The sequence below is a fragment of the Hypomesus nipponensis genome, chromosome 19 (assembly GCF_054491055.1).
Source record: "Hypomesus nipponensis isolate SF chromosome 19, ASM5449105v1, whole genome shotgun sequence".
NCBI classification, from domain to species: domain Eukaryota; kingdom Metazoa; phylum Chordata; class Actinopteri; order Osmeriformes; family Osmeridae; genus Hypomesus; species Hypomesus nipponensis.
In genome coordinates, this window is record NC_140379.1 from 12,219,042 (window position 1) to 12,239,227 (window position 20,186).

The 20,186-nt window shown below is 40.5% G+C and overlaps 1 protein-coding gene across 1 annotated transcript in view; it reads right to left on the reverse strand.

Moving 5' to 3' along the window:
* The window catches only part of LOC146247071 (OTU domain-containing protein 7A-like), a 38,218-nt gene that overhangs the window by 14,541 nt on the left and 3,491 nt on the right, over window positions 1-20,186 (reverse strand). The window contains exons 2-7 of the mRNA XM_084682601.1: window positions 11,015-11,147; window positions 9,617-9,770; window positions 5,468-5,641; window positions 5,084-5,302; window positions 2,976-3,077; window positions 2,125-2,252 (exon numbers count right to left, since the gene is read on the reverse strand). Coding sequence (XP_084538727.1) covers window positions 2,125-2,252; window positions 2,976-3,077; window positions 5,084-5,302; window positions 5,468-5,641; window positions 9,617-9,701 — 708 coding nt within the window. The 5' untranslated portion in view covers window positions 9,702-9,770; window positions 11,015-11,147. The remainder of the gene's footprint in view (window positions 1-2,124; window positions 2,253-2,975; window positions 3,078-5,083; window positions 5,303-5,467; window positions 5,642-9,616; window positions 9,771-11,014; window positions 11,148-20,186) is intronic.

Below are 20,186 nucleotides of genomic sequence, written 5' to 3' on the forward strand. Positions count from 1 at the left end.
TGGAGATAATGAATCACCAGAGTCTTGCTGTATCTGATCTTAAAATGAGTATCGGTTGCTAAGTGGCATTTCACTCAGAATTCTTATTTTCATATTGAAGCCAAAGAAAAGTATGAGTATACAAAATGAGTGAATTAATAGATTTTAGATTTGATTTGCAACTATATTGTTCTAGACGACCTATACTTTCCTGGAATTATTTTGACATCAAGTTAAACTTTAATACATTTAAATGAATTTGCTATAATTGCATTGCACAGCTTAGTATTGTACACAGGATATTGAAGGCTTTTCAAGTGCACAATCAACCACATTATGGCATGACACATGGAGCTGAAGCTCCACCCCCTGTAAATCATTGAATTTAGCAACAACAGCAACACTAGCTAACTCATTTGCAGATATCAGAACAGACCTACCTGCAGTATCTGAGTGTTTTATGTGTTAATTACTTTGTCTTTGCATCGTACCAGCTGAGTAACAGAATGCAGGTTATATAAACCTTCTGTGATCTGACGTAGATAGGTGCTGTGACGTAGATAGGTTGGGTTTTGGCCTTCCTAAACAAAACCTGAGCTGAAAACGGGTGAGAAACTGTTCAACGGTCTAACTCCACATTTCAGTGCACAAAGTTTTAGAGCTTTGCACATGCTTTCAGCAACTCTTTTCACTTGTATATAATGTACTGAGAAGCAAATCATGGAATTCACTTTACAGCATCTTTAATATAATTCAATTACATGGCAATTTGTTGTACTTCAAAGTTATTACCGTGGGCATTGCTATGTAGTTACATGGTCGTAAGTGTTGCCTGCTTCTCTATTGTGCTTCTGTGCTACTAAGCATCCAAAAGTTCAAGTTTAGGTTATCCTTGCTTCACACAGAGCAGCACTGCGAGACAACAGAGCCAGACACACTCAACACATCCCACCACACCACCATTCCCCCCAATAGGCAGGACAAATGATAACCAAGCATTTTCCCTGGAATGACCCTAGCCTGTACTCACACACACACACACACACACACACACACAAGCACACACAAGCACACCCAAACACACACAGCATATCCAAACCCCATCTTCTGACACACACACACACACACACACACACACACACACACACACACACACACTTCCCCACAGACAGGCCCGTGCTCAGCCGTACAGGGTGTTCATCACGGCGGTGTGCGTCCATTGTGCCATAACTCCTCATGAGTTGCCTTTTTACTGCCTGTCAGCTGTATAACGACTCTCTAACTCTTTCATTAGCGCTGATGTCTACAGGCACGCTGACACAAGCTAATAGTCGAGCAACAGCCTCTAAAGTGTTCTACCGGCCCACCGTGGCACTGTGTGGACTGAGGCTGATATTAATGGCTACGGGAAATGCCGCCAGTGCTTTATCACAGGCACTGTTATTGCCCTAACACCGGGCTACATGTCAACTCAGCAATGAGGTACATAGTGAATGCTAATGCTAATGTTCACAGATAAGGGAAGTGGTTTCCTGTGCACTGTGCAGTTGGTGTATTGGGATACACATGCCAACATGAACTGGAAGTTCCACTTTTAAGTGCAGTATAGGTGGGTGCCTATCGTTCTCCACGTCAGCCAACGTGTTGACTGATGTTTAGCACAGTTTGATGGCACAGTTTAAGTTGGTTACACTTGACCTGAAGCTTCCATTTCTCATTGTATTTATTGAATTTATACTGTGGTGACGACATTGTTGTTGTTACACAGAAACAACATTGTTGTTGTGCACAGAAACAACATTTAACTACATTTCCCTTTAATGACACAATGAAATTGGTATTTTAACATTGTTTAAAATACCTTCATGGGTATTTTTAAATTGTTTCGGAAACACAACTTTCTGCCATCCCATTGTCACATCCAAAGCCACATCCATAGAAACAACAATTCCTATATAACAACAAGGTTATCACGGCAGGCATCGGTGCCTAGTACACCATAGTAATAACACAATGTACAATGAAGGCGAATTGTTAGTCAAAAGCAATGGATGTTTGTTGCTATTTGTATTCTGTGTACTCCCATACAGTAAGCGGTTGTCCTGTGTGGGCGTATGCAGCTTTGAGGCCTAATGTTCTACACACCTCCTTGTTCTGCTGTGTTTGCTGCCATCTCCACCTCCTTTTCAGAGCTTCCCTTTCTGCCCCACTCTTCATCATGGCATATAGGGACTTTCGCAGCACCAGGTCCCTGTCATGGAAGCCCCACATTCCTGTAAAACACACACACACACGCACTAATTACCAACCATCCCTACATCTGTACATTGTCAACATGATTAATGTGAGAAAATCAATATAGCCTTTGCTGGGGGGGTTCCAAATGTGCTGAGGGGAACTTTTCTCTGTGCACCCTGCAAGCACATCTGTGCACCCTACAAGCAGATCTCCAAGGAGTTACAAGGAGTAAGGAGTTTAGTAAGGAGTTTAGTAAGGAGTAAAGTTGCCTCATTATACAAGCACGGGTGTACCCCGGGACACTTCCAAAATCTTCTCTAAAAGATTAATAATTAATTTCCATTTCCCGTCAACTGCTTGGGTTATAACCTTCTGCTTTGTTACTGGCAGCCCTCTGATTCTCCCAAATAATTAAGACGGGAGGAATCTGCCAGTTCCTACTCTGTACCCAGACTGACTGACAGACAAGTGTGGGTGGTATTTCTTTATGTCTATCTGGCTTTGTCTTCTTCAGGCTTGCTTCTTCAGAGTCTGACAGGCCATTAGAGAGCCTTATGAATGCAACCCTCTCTGTCTCCATTTACAGAAGAATGTTGAGTAATCAATCAATTGATCTATCAATTGATCAATATATCTATCGTAACAGAACAAGAGGGGTAGGGAAAGGGGAAGATCAACCACTTCCCCTGTTCTGTTCCTTCTTCCTCCTCTCTCTACTAGTTCATCCTTTCCCCAATAGTGGCGGAGGTCAGGCTCACCTAATGACGCGGCGTGGAGCAGACAGTTCCCATCCCCAGTGGTGGCCAAGGGGAGGAGCTTCTTACAGCTGGTACACATAGTGGACCACCAGTTCAGACGACCTGAGAAACAGGCACAGGGACCGCTAATGATGACAAAAAACTTGACAACAGCATTATTACTGTATAAGTATAGTACCCGTGGTAATAACATGAGATTACAGTTCATCCACATAGGCTATTACACAAGAGGGGAAAGGGAGGGTGGAGGTGGTGGTGGTTGTGGGCGGTGGTTGGAGGGGGAGGGTTGTCAAGGGAGATTGAAAAACTAGAAGCAAGGCGGACTGGTGCAGAAGCTATAGGCGGCTTTGGGTAAGACATTAGCACTCAGTATTGATCAGACTAGACATTTCCAATTCCACTTCAAAACACACAGAGCAAAAGCAGAGCAAATCGGAATGTGCATGTGGCAGGACTTTCATTCCTCGGTACCACACTGTGGTGTGTTCTTAAATGATGCAAAGCGGCAGTCAACCTGTGAGCTATACCAGTGAAACATACTCGTACTTTGAACGTATGTTCAACAAACAAAAACAAATGATCACATATCCTTCTTTATCAACAGCTGCATCTCCATAGTGCCAGGCAGGAAGACACACACTTTTTAAAGCAGATAGTGAGGTTGCCTTCTGAAAATAACCTCTTAGGTACTCCTGTGTGTGTGTGAGTGCATGTGTGTCTGTTCATGGTTACACGCCCTGTGTGGACGTTCTGCTATTTGTGTTTGTGTGTGCATTTAGAAATGTGTGTGTACAAGCTCTCATTCATCATTTAGCAATGCCCTTGGTGGGTTCTGTGAACAGGGTTAGTTTAGAGATTGAGAAACCAGAATAAATAACAGCTACGGATGAATCCACCTATATTTTCTGGTCATTTACGAAGACTGATTCAGGACACATTCCCTGCTTGATCCCAATACAAATTTTAGAGAATGGCCCCATTTGGATGGCTTAGTAACAATAAAATATTATATATAGTATGTATAAATAGATAGAAGTTATATCTCAACAATGTGTGTAACAGACACAATAGAGAACTTTTACATTTTACATTTCACATTATGATATTGTAGACAGAGTATTGAAACATGGCTACTTGTCACACTGCCAGATGCTAGATTCATCATGGATTATGTAATTTGATCAACAACACATCTATCGAGGCCATGGACAATGCTGAGAGAGAAATCAATTTTTTCCTCAGTGACACTAAATTGTATGTTTTCTGTAATCTGTAAACTGAAAAGCCTGAAAAGTGGCTTGTGATCAATCTGGGTCTGAAGTTCCATCGAGGTCTTGGCTGTATTGTATTTGTAATTCTCAATGTCATTGGGTAACCAAAAGTTCAGCACCTCAGCTTTTCTGTTTAGCCTTGCACTGTAATGTTCATTTCAATTAAAAAGGAAGAATATAATTATTGCATCAACATGTTTACCTTTGAGAAATTGCATCCCAAGGTACTGTGCGCTAGGCTGCCTTGTTGATTGCAGTAATTGCGGAAGGCATTTTTCGTTTCAAATCAAGTTGTCTTTGAGCACTTCTCATGCATTTACTCAATCCATTTAGACCCTGTGTGAGACTAACAGGCCTACAGCAATTGTGGTAGATGACAATGTGGCACTATCTAGTTTCATTGGAAGCCATTCAGAATATGATTATGAGATACTGACTCATGTACTCTAATTATTTTGGTGGAATACCTTATCGTAACTAATCACCAAGCACCCCTTGTTTTATCCCAACCCATACATAACCATAATATAGGCCAATCAGGTTGGTTCAGAGCTAACATGTGGCATATAGGCAGAACGATCAGGCTGCTTTAGAGCCAACATGGAGGATATAAGCAGAGCGATCAGGCTGCTTCAGAGGCAACATGGATGACATAGGCCGGGGAATCGAGTTGCTTTGAAGCCAACATGGAGGATGACTCCAGCATTTGTATTCCTTATGTCTTTTGACACTGTCTTCTGAGGCCTGCCCGAGAGCCACAATGGTGGACCGTTCATTGACATGGCCCAAGGTGAGTCCTAGACCCATCCAGAATGGTAGGCTCATTAGGTGACTGACCTGCCTGCTCCAAAGCCACCATGGTGGACTGCTCTATGAGGTCTCTCTCTATGAAGCTCCTAAAGTCCTCGCTGTAGACGCTGAGGTCGGGCAGCTGGAAGGTGTAGATGGGCATCTCCAGGGGGAACTGCTCGCTGGTACATTCGCTGGCCACATGGGAGCGCGCCAGGGACACAATGGCAGAGCTGGCATGGGAGATGCCCCGAGACAGGCGCTTCTCTGGAGGAGGAGAGGGGGGGGATAGGAGTACAGGTAGAGAAAGAAAGAGGATGAGAAAGATGGAGACAAAGTATCGACAGACAGACCTACACCCCTTCCAAAACAATTACTACTGCTCAGAAAGCATTTTTTGAAAAGATGAAAATGCCACCCCCCCTGACTCACCCTGCATGTTGTCCTCCTGTCTCTGGACACCAGCCTTGTTCATGTGCTGGGGGGTGTCGTGCTCGGGTTGCCGGTAGTAACGACCCTCATTAAAAACTTGCGGCAGGTTGGCAGTGTGAACCTGCCGCAGCTGCTCATAGTCCCTGAGGGCAGCACTCAGGTCCCAGTTTTTGCCTAAAAACACACGCATACACACCCATGTCCACATTGTCAAAGGCGTGTATAACATCACATAAATCTAGATTTGCCACGCGCAATTAATCAACCTTGACTAAAGTAAGATGTTTCTTTCATTCATTCCCACAAAAGTAAAATCAAGTCCAAGAAAGGTTTGCATTGAGCACTACAAATATACATCTGGGTGTAACAGTATTGCTGTGATCAAAGAGTACAGGTCAGACCTATTCGCTTAAACTGGACATTGTTGTATTCTAACGTTACATTTGGATGCAGGTATTAAAACTAAAAACTTGCATCCCACATCCCTTGCAGATTCTGTGCAATGTTTGTAAGATGTAAATGTACATAGAGGACAGAATATTACAAGACTACGCTACTGTAGTTCAAATGGCATAACAAAGGGGACAGACCAGTTCAGCAGCATCTTGTAGACGGATCATCAGCCCCCCATCCCCCAAAACAACACTCATTTAGATTTGTCTGACGAGGGTAGAGAAAGTTCTAACATAATACCATACACACGGTCACACACACATGCAAGACACATACTGTAGCTTTAAAGCATCGTTTCCATTTTGGAGACTAACAAGGCAATTGAAACTACTGCAAGCGGTTAAAATGCCACTGTGTGTCGATGGGGTCAAGAGAAGTAAAGCGGACAGATGAACTCTAGCCAGATAGACACAGATACAACACAATGGATAACACAGGAGGCAACAGCTTTAAAGACTACCATGTTTAATTTGAGAGGGGATATTAATGAGCAAGACCTAGCAACCGCCACAGAGGAAAGCCCAAAGAGGGTGCATTGTTTTTGTGTATGTACAGTGTTACTTTAGCGAGGGACAGACCCTAACCGGACAACTTTTATTCCGTGTCCAACTGTAAGTTACATATACACAATATCTTGTTTTTAGTTGTTTAGTTTTAGCATTCTCTTTTCATTTCTACAAAGTTGCTGTGGTTCAATGTTATCTTTTTTTGTAATGGTTTCCCTTTGTCTGACAGATTTTACTGTCGCATTTATTATTACGATTATCAACCCTCAGCTATCCATTAGAAAAGTGCTGTACCTTTAATGCATTGTATCCTGTTACAATTGACTAAGGGAGATCATATGATAGGCAAGCTATTAATTATTAATTCAACAGCAACAACACAACAAGCAATAAAGCCAGCAGTAAAAGTAAGGTAAGCTACAGTAGTGCACTTGTTCATGTTTTAATGTCCCATTTGAAATAGTATTAATGCCCACAGTTAATCTGATGTCCATGCTGAATGCCTGAACCTTGTGATGGAATTATTTCATGTATGCTTTATTTATAGAAAAGATTTGAGTCTCAGAATTTCTACCACAAACCCCTTTATGTACATGTGATCACATATTTATTGTGGACACTAATCGTTCATCGTTTAAAGCACTAAATGACGTTTTAAACTACAAGTACTCAATGCTGCTGTGCCACACTTGTATATTGTGCATTCTATGTGATGCCAGCATTTGATGCTGGAGGATGCAGTCAAGCAATCAAATTAAAAAGAAGAATTGGGTCAGAGCTTAGTCGGTATGATTTGGACTAACGTTTTAACTGAACAGTAATTCTGCAATATTTACACAAACAGACTTAATTGATGATATTGTGATTCATCCGCATAATACAAAGTCCTGTGTATACTCTTTCCACACCTCTATCTCTTTCTCTTTTTCTCTCTTTAAATGTGGAGCAGCCACAGTTACCATGGTCACCACAAAGTTCCCTTGACTAGTGTATGGGTTGAGTGCCAGTTTACTCTGGCTTCATGACTCCAATCAGCATATGTGTGTGTGTGTGTTTGCAAGTGTAACGTTACGTTAGGAACCTTTTCTAATCTTTGACATAAAACCCCCTTAAAACCCCATTAACATCAGTTAGCCTAAGGAGGGGGGTTGTGTGTTCAGGAGGAAGAGAGAGATCCCACTTTCTTCACACAAGTGACTATGGCGCTCCTATCCTACAGAGGGCAGTACTTCACATCACCATGCAGACATCTCCACTGGGAGCAAAGCCCTGGAAACAGATCTATGGAGTATTTAAGGAGTGCAGACACATCAACAGTATATGCTGCAGATAGTAGATATTGTAAGATATTTAAAATAACGGGGATAGTTCTTTTTTCCTTCAAATGTAGGGGCATAGGTTTTATCATGCCCTTACGATTATCTCTTTTTGAAAACGGTAAATCTTTCCCCCCTCACATTTTATTACAAAAATTATGCCACATCCATAATACAAAAAAAGCTGTCCCACTCACAGCTGAAAAACAAAACAAATCTATGCCTTGATTCATATGAGATGTGTGAAAAATCAATGTTGCATCTTTTATTGTTTCAGGTCAATTCTAATGGTTTCTTTAGATTTTCTAAACACAACCATTTGAAACCACAAATGAACATGACTGGGCGACCCCGTCACCCCAACACATTTTTTTGAACGCTTTAGTAAGCCAACATAAAATGGAACTGACAAATCATTCTTCAGTAGTTCAAAAGGATGTCAGTTGGAATTGCTAACTCAAGTACTTTTGTTTCTCAGCTACTCCTGTGGATTCTACTCTTTCTCTCTCTCCCATGGATAATTCCCACCAGTACTGCTATATAATTTCCCTCGCTTCTCATCCCCAGCTTTAACTTCGACATTGTGCTGCTTTGATGAGTCAACTTACAGAAACCTATAGCAGAGGAGAAAAAATGAAATCTCTTTTATCTAGGTTGAGTTGAAATGGGTTGATTCTGTTACATTAAATGTTCCTCAGCTATAATCATGATTGATGATAACTGCAATTCAACATTCATTTGTAATTCTAACGTTTGAATTCTCAATTCCAGCTCAGTTCCAAGCCCCAAAAAACACTTCCATGGTTCATGCTTTGAAATAACTATGTATTTTCTATGTTTGCATCCGAGAGGCTTCAATGAGAATGCAATCGAGCCGACAGAGCATAAAGACAAGAAAAAATAAATCTGAGCTTAGTTTTTGCGCTTCCAGAGAACTGCATATGATGAATGATCAAAGAGAAACCTCATAAAGGGAATGATTTTGAGCTGGATTAAAGGAGAGGTTTCTTTTTATCTGTCTGCCGTATATGTTTTTCCTGACTAAATTGGGCTCTGTTTGCTCTTTAATGAGATAACGCTGGGAAATTACCCACTCCTTTGAGCAAGTGTGTGTCTGCTTGGCTTCCTGCTTGAGGCCCAGTCATTGAAGAAACAGAAAGGAGTTTAGGTAAATAAATAATTCATTCTGAGAGAGGTTGTCTGTTTCCGACATATCTTATTTTAATCATCCCTTTATGGATGTGCAGATGAATGTCAACTTCTATTCGATTAACTAACCAATTTCCCTGAAGGAAACACTAGTTGTTGCATATTAGATGGTTTGCAGACTTTTGGGAAATACTTTTAGAATGGTTCATTACTAACTAACCAACCAACCAACCAACCAACCAACTATCCATCCATCCATACAAACAAACATACATCCTTCCATCCATCTGCTAAATGAACACACACATTGGCTAACTTGCAAACATACAAACACACTGATCATCATCCTTACCATAACCAATTGTTGCATATCAGTTAAGATGTGGTTAACTTTGCTTAACTTGTGGCTATTCTTTTAATAGATTTTTGATACAGATCTATACCTCAAATCAATGGAACTACTCAGTTCAAATGAATGCATAGCATACTGTATTTTATTAATTGCTTCATAAATACTTTAAAAAACACTCCACAATAATGCTGTTAAATAGGTAAACAGCCTGGTAAATTATTTTATGCTATATATACAACAGTTCTGCAAAGCATTTCCATCGTTGCTAACAAATGAAAACTGTGTTTTCTGTAGAATGTGTATTGTCTTACGACTAGAATGCTAATATATTAGCCTTCAGGGTTAACAGTATCACGTGAATCCAGCTTCTTACCTTCCAGCAAGTCTCTAGCCAGACCAGGTTCCGCCCCAGTGGACTGAACAAAGTCCGACAGGACTGCGTCCATATCCAGAGTCATGTGATCATGCGGATGGGCTGCCCAGGCCGCAGCGGTCACCTTAGTCGACGCCAGCCTTCACACTCTCATCTGTGAACACACACACACAGTACAGTACATACACATGCACGGAGACACCTAAAACCAGTCGGATGAGTCTATGTAAATACACATTGTGAGAAAACTAACCAGAACTGATGGACGCTATTCACAACAGCACATATCTGAACCGGACATGCTTGCAGGTGGTGTGTGTATATGTTTGTATGTGTGTTGTCTTAACCTATGCCCATATGGTACATGGACAGATTCATATAGTCTGAGGTCTAGTACACCCAACCCAGCTCTCTCTGTCACCTCCCATATGGAGAGACTCAACAATTTCCCCAGTGTGTGTGAGAATGACTCATGAGGTCATTCACTGCACACTCTGTGTCCACAGTATGACAGTGATGTGTTTCTCTTTCTCTTTTTCTCAACATTATTTTTCCATCGTTCCACTCATTTTTCTCATATTCTATGCACAGTCAATCTAAGTTAACGTTATATTTTGACAATTCCATTCTGCAATATGTACAGACAATATCACTTTTTTTCAGCAGATGAAAAATATTACAGTAAGTTATCAGGTTAGGGTGCTCATTCCCCAAAGAACAAGGTTATATTTAATTGACAAAAACAATATTGGTACAGTAATACAAAAAAAAAAGACATTTTCCAGCATCACTTTAATGATCTTGCCTTTATTCTCACTCTCAAAAGAAGTCATGCCAAATTGGATTATCTGTGAATATACACGTCAATACACCACTTTCCTGTAATCTTTATGCCCAATGCAAGACTTATACCAACAGGAGGTTTCCACCCAAAATCTCTCTATGTGTGGTGTTATATTACTTTATCTACTGACAAATAAAAACATAAAACAATTCACTCTTCCTGGTCACTCAAGTTAGAAAACAGAACGCATCAACAGGACAAAACAAGCACCAAAACCCAACAGGAACCCAATTACATGTCCAATGAGAAAAGGGAACCAATTCGTTCTCGCCTGATACCCTGAGGGATGGAGATTTGTCGCACTGGCAGGCTTTTTGTGTCTGTGGTGAAGAGACTACAGGGAGGATTTAGTAGCCGTGACGGATGGAAGACCACTAGTTCAGTCTAGAGTAGACCGTGCTTTGGATATACCAAGGATGTATCCAATGATGAAACTGTAGATTGAAGCAGTAAATTACCCATCCTCTACTTGAGTGTCTCATAATAAAAAAGATGATCTTTGTGAACATATCTGTTAGTATAGTCTTCTCCGATGTTAAAAACAGCACACTTACTTTCTGCTTGATCACAGTGGAGTCCTCAGCAGCCGTCTCAGGGCCATGCTTAAAGTATGTTTGACACGAAGAACAGTTTAGTCCATTATTTCACTGGTACAAGGGATGGAGGGAAGACTGGTTAACGGAAGGCCTGGAGGAAAGATAACACAAAAGACTGGGCTTGAAAAATGGATCACTGGAGTATTATTAATAATACAGCCGCTAAAACACGCACAATACATCCGCTGTCATTATTTGCACACAGCCATTGTGTTGTTTACTGCCCACACTTCATACAGTTGTGAGCCCTTTGCTTGCAGTTCTCCCTCTCCTTCACCAGTGTACATTTGCAGGTTGTAAAACACGTAGGGACACATAAACAGCCTCATCATCGGCCAATGCTACAGTTGATAGCACCATGGAACAATATAGTAAACAAAGTATTGTTTCTTCTCTCTAGCTTGAATTGTTTAAAACCTGGGACTGCATTGTAGAAAAGATGTACCGTAAAATCAACTAGAGTGTAGGCATAATGGTGAATGATGGTTTTGGCCTAGATTCTAATTGAATCTATTGCTTTTATATTTGAATATCCATTTGAACAAGTAGTATCATAAGGTTTCACAGATGCTCACAGATCAACACATATAACAAACCAAAACCATCAAAGAAGACAAGCAGGGGTGTCCCTGTGGCTGACCAGATCAGAGCGCGTACCCCACAATCGTATTGACTTTGAGGCTTTAACAACTTCTGTTCTCTATGTTATTTATTTATTGATGTCTGCAAGTACATGTGTAGCATACGGTACATCTTGTCTCAATTCATGTTAAGGCCTAACACGTCTCTATGATATTCTTCAGGGTATCAAAATAAAACACATTTACATTATATTTCAATTTAAAACCACACCAGCAGAGCGTCCTCCAAAACAAAAGCAAAATGTTCTTCATGTTGATGCAAATCAGCCTTGTAGGAAGACATTTTGTGTGTTTTGTCCTTAGAGTTGTAGTAGTACAGTGCATGCAGTCATGTTAAATGCTCTGTAGCCTTAGAAAGCATGAAGGAAGAAGAGCTGGAAAGACACTCAATGAAGGAACTGGGGCAAAGCACACATTGTTAAAAGCCAGAAATAGAGCCCCTCAGTCTACTTGAAGAGATATGTAGTTTTGGGATAATACATCCTGGTGGGAATTCATATTATACTGTCTGTCTCTTCAGTGTCTATTAATGAAGAATGCATTTGAATATCCCCGTTTAACTGTCGTAGAACATCGAAGCAAAACTTATTGGGACTTAGGGGAGGAATGTCTCCCACATAGTCCACAGCAGATGAACTTTGATCCCTCTAAAGGAGCAGTGAAGGCTCAGTCCTAGCATCAGATAGCTATCATGGAACCACCATAGTTCGACTATCAAGTAGCAGCATTGTCATCCAGATATTTGTCGAGGCCAAGATGCAGATTTTTCTAATTAGTAATAGAGGGACGAGAGAGGGAAGTGTCTGTCCTCCAGAGGAGCACAGCAGTGGGTAGGAGAGCTGCATAAAGACGGGTTTTCACATTCCTGAGCATAGCCAAAATGCCAATGGCATAGCAGCCTAGCATAGCAACTCAAGCCCACACAACTGGGTCACCTACTAAGGTCTGAGATAGAACCCTTGGGACCAATCAAAGCTTAAAGTAATGACATCGATAGTGATTGAGCATAAATGTGTCCTCAATTCAATTCAATTCATGTTATTGATCCCGAAGGAATAGGTAACAGTTCCACCTAGTTTTCTCAGGGGATGGTGTAGTGGTTAGAGCAGGGTAGCAGGTTCAAACATCCCCTGTACTGTATGCTGTATATGAGACATAAAGCAAATTAATCAGATTTGTAAAGTAGAATAGAAGTATCTGTATAAATCTATCGATCTTATTGAAAAACAGATGGCCTGCAATGGATAAAGACATACAGAATTATATGTGTTTGATTATAGAATATTTCTTCTGTAAAATAAAATAGTTAATGAATAGTATATCTAGTTATAGTTAAATATGTAAAACCATTATATAAACTATTTATAATAATATCAACTATGGTCAATTTAAATTGCTGCTGAGTAGAACAATTCTTGTTCTTGTTATTCTTGTTTTATTCTATAACACTTTAATGTTTTCTCATCTTTTTCTGACCCTAACAGTTAACTCGAAGAAAAAGCATGTGACAGAATTACTATTCACTAGTCTTATTTCTGCAATCTGAGGTTCCCATTTTGAAATGAATACAGAGGCAAAGTCTGTAAGCAGAAACACCACCTTTATTTTACGGACCGTGTTCCACATGGTGAGGAGGGTAGACCTGCCACTGACTGACCATCTGCTGCTGCTATTGTCTCAGCAACCTGCCGGCTGCAAATGGGGGCAAACCAAATGAATCTCTAAATGCATCTTGTCATTCATGACCATGCAGGGTGACACGTCACGATCAGATGACACTCCCTCCATAGTTTTTTTTCAATGAGGACGTCAATCTCAGACAAGACTCAAATGGGGATTCTAGTAATCCAGTCTCCTGCTTACCTCAGGAGGATGTTTTTGGATGCAGACTCTTTCCATACTAGCATAACATAGATCCTCAATGTCGCAGACCTTGAAAAGTAAGAATAATAGACAGGTTGTAGATAGGTTGTGGAAAAAAAACGCACAAGGCTTCTGCACGAGGCATGAAGTGTCTTAAAAGTTAAATACAATGCAAACCAGCTCAAGCACTCCTGGATAAATAGTGTGTAGTGTGTACAAGAGATGGAAAGTCAGAACGGGAAGTATTGAGTTTGATACAAACATTTGCATTGATTCATCAAGCAGACAGATTCAAATACAGTGCACACTGTACTTGATACACCCTGTGTTCTACAGGCTACTACAACAAACAAGTATCCTGATGATTCATACAGTCTGGTAGTGCTGCTGTGGTATTTTTCAGTGTACGGGTCTTTCACGGGATGCTGTGAATCATCATTATCTCTCCCTGCTCTGGATGTAACATCTCTTTCTGAGATACCAGAAGAGGGCGAAGGCTAGGAATACACACATATGCACAGAACACTCTCAAACACATACAGTACATACGCACAGAGAAACCACACACAAACCTACAGTATAGCTTCTGAGCCTGACAAACCAGACTTCAATATTCACTGAAAAAGAGTTCAGCCTTTGTGTAACATTATTTTATTTTTTTTCTTAATTTGTTATCTTTCTTGTGCAACAAGAGATTTATTTTCTATGGTAACCTGTTGCAAATATGAGTTTATAGATTAGAAAGATTCATCCAATATTTAATCTGGACAATGTAATTGTGTCATTATATGACTATTGCCAAATAAGTACTTCATTTGCATACAAATTGGTGATTCACAGACTTGACATCAAAGACAAACAATGTTGTCCTCAAACATATGCCAAATATCCACTAAACATTAGTTCAGGTCCCAAAATGTTCTGAAGTAAGCAAAGACAAACCTTAAAAAACATAATCCACAGATGTTCTACAGCAGATTTTGAATGGGCTTGCAGATGGAACAGAAGGTTTTTCAAGTCCTAGAGGCTATTTTGTCCTTTTTGATAGCAATAGGAATTCATTAGAGTATCTCAATGGTCCATCGAATAAACAAAACAGACCGAAATGCTTAAGCCTAAGTGCTTAAGTTTTACAAGTTTCTGAACTTCAGTTGCAGAGTAGGTCTAATAAACATGAAATATATGTACAAGCATGTAAACTACACCCAGTCAAGGTGACCCTTGCAAAGCTGCTTCATAGTTACATTTTCGGATTAATCCCATACGCTAGTTCTGGCAGCAATGTCATGAGAGGACCAGGTTTCTTAGGTCTTCACAGTCCTGTTCAAATCCTCAAAAAAAGAAAACATTTTCTTCCCTTTGAGAATCACTAATCTGTCATGATTTAATAATAATGCAGTGGATCAGATCTTACCTTGTGTATATATATATATTTACATTCGATCTTCTAAAGCAGGTCTTAACCCCTGTATTGTGTCTCTGAAACTCAACACTGACACAAGAGCACACAGGACTTTTCCCACGGTCACAACCATGGCCCAGTAAGACAGTCCACACAATGAAGAACAAAAATATGTTGTTCTTTAACAACAACAACAACAACAGTGCAAGCTCACACATACCCAGGAATGTGCTTAATCATGTGGGAAAATGTTAGGGTCCTTTGAGACTCATGTTTGTACTGTATTGGATGCATAGTGAGACACTATTCAACAGTGTGCCAGAGAAAGAACATGCTCTGAAGAAGAGCAACATCATTTAAAAAGTGCCAATCAGCATCTCACTGTGGCCAAGTTCATTATCCCCTGCAAAAGGAAAGGGAAATTCCTCTGACTTCATTTCAACAATACAATCAAAATAACATATCATGTCATACATGTCATAATGGATGACCCAAGTTTAACACAGCAAAAAAAATACACTATTACAACTAGGGACATTGTTAAAGACAGCCTCTTTCCAAAGTTTTTTTTTTTTAAGAAATAAGGGAAATAGATGAGAAGGGTCAAGCAGTGACACAAAAAGATTTCCTTCTGAATCTAGTTAAACAATCATGATCCACTCTCGGGAATGAAGAAGACAACGCTCTATCCTTATCTCTCCCTCCTGCCTTCTCTGTGCCACAGACAACCTTAGATCTTATCGTCTTCTGGACCCAAATTGAATTGAACCATATGCTGCTCAGACAGTTTGTGGATGGGCCGTCCTTTCTGTCTATGCTTTCTGGATAGACAGAAAGAGGGACCAGTTTCAAGCATTATCACACACATACATACATACATACATACACTTGACCCTTTGAGTTCATCGTTGTTGCCATATGCTTAGCTAGCTAATAGGATAGTATTTTATCTTAGTAATGTATTTTGGAATGAATTCTGCTAGTATCCCGACTCAAGACTGCAAGGGTGGAGTCAACAGGAGGTCAACTAGTAGCTTACGAGTGAATACATTACTTTTTAAAATCCAACCAATGTCATTGCAACACTAAACACCAGTAAACTATACTAGGTAAAGCTACAGGACGATTTACAAAAAATGCTCATTGCCATGCATACGGCAGGCAGGCAAACGTCATCCTGCTTTGAAGAGAGACAGATGTAGGCAAGCTGGCCCGGCCCAGGGCCTCCCATTTCTGTCCTAGATATGAACAGTGGGTCTCAGGGGGAGAGCCAGGCCACTCTGCACAGCATCCTCCAGGTCCCTCAGAACAACTAGGGAGGGAGGGATGGAGGAAGGACGGAGAGAGGAAGAGAAAGAAAGAGAGAGCGGGGGGCAGAGAGGGGAGATGGAGAGCGAAAGACATATGTAGACAGAAGTTGAGAGAAAGAGACAGAAATGGAGAGAAGATGTACAGTAAAGAGGGAGAGGGATGAACAAGAAATGGTTTCTATACAGTTTACAACACTACAACCAGTGTCGGCACAAGAGAAGCTACAGCACATTGCTTTGAAGAGATAAAGACGGCTATGAAAACCATGATTGCTCAAAAGCACCAAGCCAAAATCACAAAACCATTCACATAATGTATAGAAAGGGTATCATCAGCTTATGATGTTCTAGACACAAGACTCCAGTTCAGACTAAAGCTAAACAGGCATGATCTAAGGAGTACTTTCTGAATAAAATTAGATTTTTGATTAGATTTTCTGAAGGATATTGCTACAAGGTTTCTTTTGAACGTGAATTATTAGACAGCGTTAAACAGTGAGAGTCTGAGATGTTGCTTCTGTTGGGTGCCGCCACTCTTTCAATTAATACTGGCTATCAAATTGCAGAAAGAGAAACAAAACATTGATACAAACTTGCTACATTCTTTTTTTTTTGTTGTATGTAGTTTAGTTGAAGACTTCATTGACACATGTATTGGAGCTTTTACATATTCTTCGACTATATGCTTCACGTGGTTGGAGAGTTACAATAAATACAATATATTATGCGTGCAGTACATACTTAAGGTACTAGACGTTCTTGCCTCCATCACTCTAAACTCCTACTGAGGTTATTAAACCTGGCTTTGGATTTCTCAGGAGGTCTTGGAACCGCAGACAAAGATGAACTGAAAGCCCCTGCTCCCATGTGGTTTTAGATTATTAATAAAATATTAATTATATATTTTTCCATCTTGGTGAGCTTCCATTTCAGCATTTGTTTTGGTTGTCTCAATCTCTCCATTAATAATCGCATATTTTCACACAACCTTGTTTGTACTATTGTACCTCACTGGTTTTAGGGACCAGTTAAATTACTAATTTAAATTACTAAATTACTAACCACAAAGTGGAGCTAGTGTTGCCAACTTTCGGATAAAGTGCGTAAACAAAATACCAAATTATTTTCAATTAGCCTAGATCATTAGATTGGATCCTGCAGTGTTCTCCGACATTAGACAATGCCCAGGTGCTTCCAAAATGTTTGCCTATATATTTACATTTCAGTATATATTACATGGGTGCATCCTTATATGTGATTCTGCAAAGTAGGCTATACTATACCAGATAACATACAAGGTTGTGGGCACCAAGCAGGCATGTAGCCTTCAGGATGCAGTCCCCCTGTAGAAGAAAGAAGGAAAAAAAGTAACCTCTGTTGCTGAGGCTCCATGACGGTGATGAATGGGAGTTTTGTTTCTTTGCGCATCTCCAAGGAGGGAGTCCACCTATAAATCAGGCCACAATAACAATCTACAAAAGTCTCCATAAAAATGCTGAGCAGTCCACCCTTACCTAGATACAGTGTTATGTATGGCCCTGGGACAGAGCAAAGTATTTTCCCCGCAACCTCAATGCATATTAAACATTCTCAAAAGGGAGAGTTGTTTCTTATGGGTTAAGAAGGGGTTAAGTCCTTAGGGGGCTGTGTACATAGATGGATGTCAATCTTAACTCCCAAGACTAAAGATATAGGAGCTACACCTTGACACAATTTCCAGTCACACAATCAATATAGTCTATCTAATAGGGAATCTAACAGTTTTGCTTAACTCCTTATAACACTTTATAGCATAAAGTATTATCTAGATGTAAAAAAAAAAAAAAAAAGTTACAATATTCCATGTTAGGTATACTAAAAATGAGTTTTATAGGCTCATTCCACCCTAAAAGACATCCTTGAAAAAAACAGACTAATTTGGCTTAATTAATTTGTTAGCTGTGCCTCAAGCACAGGATGAAACTGCTTCGTTCAGATGTAAATGTACTCACTGTGTGTGCCACTAATGATAGTACTGCAATTGAGTTAAAAGTATTTAGCAAGTATATTTTTCTAGCTTCCTGGATTTCCTACAATCCTAAATCTTTTATTTCAGGCCTTCCATTCAACCTATGCGGATATCACTCTTCACCAGCACCTGTGCTGGGAAAGAGCTCCCTTCAGCAATGGAGCTCTCTCTCTGAAGGCACTGTGAAATATGACTTAGCGAGCCGTGCAGTCCTTGTGGACACACAGAGTTCATTTAGTCGGTCCAGAAATACAATAATTAAGTGTTGGGAGTGACACACATCTCTCCCTGGGCCCACACACCCAGAGTCCACGTTGATGACTCCCAGATACAAAGAAGGCACCAAGGTCACCTTCTACTTTTTGATTTCCTTAACCAAACTCAGTTGCATTACTTGACATGTTGTGCTGAGTAACTTGGCTGTATAAATTAATTGTCAAGGCTTAATGTAGTTGTTTTTGTTATATCACAGTCTGCAATAATGGAGGCAAAGAGCACTGCTGTGTTTTGGCAAATCTATACCATAAAGTGCATTTTTATTGATTTTTGGGTTAGTGAATTGTCCTTCAAGGGCAATGGAAGCTGAAATATAAAAATTTGATTGGATAGCACTTTATTTCACTTTACTGTTTAACTGTTGTCATTACTCTGTAATCAGTTAAGACATTTTGAGGTAACAAGAAATATGTTGCCTACCATCTGGAACTAACACAATTAGTACTAAGCCCCTGCAAAAGACTATCTTCCTCTCCAGGGGTTATGTTTGTAGCCCAGGCTACGGATCAACACAGAACCAAGGTACGGTCAAGGCATAGTTATGGGACCGAATGGCTGATTACTATATAAAACCATCAAATTTTCTAAAAACACCATCTGGTATTTAAGTGCTCTTTTTCTCTCGTTGTCAGTCTCTATATGGCTAAGTTTTTTCCTCTGTCTGTTTGTCTCTCTTCAGCATCTCTCCTTTTCGTTCACAGTCTATCTTTTATCTCTCTCTCTGTCTGTCGCTTTATCTCTCTATAATACTGTCTCTCTCTCTTTCTTTTATAGTGTATTTCTCTTCCTCACACTCACCCCCCTCCTTCACCCCTCACCCCCCCCCCCCCCCCCACCTCTCTCTCTTTCTTGTCAGAACCAAATAAGGTAATTCCAACGTTTTGTTTGCTCTTCCATTCAGTGATGAGGCGGATGGGTGGGTGAGAGCAGCATCAAGGCTGTCCTGAAGCGGAAGGTCCTGCGTCACCACGAGGCCTGTTTCCAGCAGGGGAAGTGCAGTCCCACGCAAATGTAATCAGAGTAGCATCCACTGTGCTGGGCACTGAAGAGTAAAGTGTACACAAACAAGTGTAGACACACACACTCAAACGTACCTTGCCACCAAACAAACAACACACATGCAAGCATTGCTCGCACACCTTCCCAACTCATCACAACACACATTGCGTACATATACACACACAAACACACACCACCTATTTAGCTCAGACACACACAGCTGGTGGGTGAGCAGACAGCTCACTGGCCGGTGATGACATCTGCTCCCAGACATGTGGCAAAGCCAAGTTTGCTGGGCCTGCTGTTTACCAGCAGTGAAGGGGACACACACTCACACTGCCTCTTCACATCAAGTTAATGAACACTGAGTGGAAGGAGTTTGTGGGGTGTGAGGGGTAGATCACAAAGATCCACAGAACAGGATGAGGGCCGTCCGGGCTCTTACAGTTAAACATAGTAAGGTCCAATCATGTCCTTCTTGACAGTTGCTCGTCAGATCTAAAATACACACAGATAGCTGGCTGAATTAAATTCAACAAACTATAATGATAACACTTTTGTAACATTTCTAGCACTGACTCATTCCACCAGGACACGAACCGTCATTAAAAGCACACAAAAAAGCAGCAAT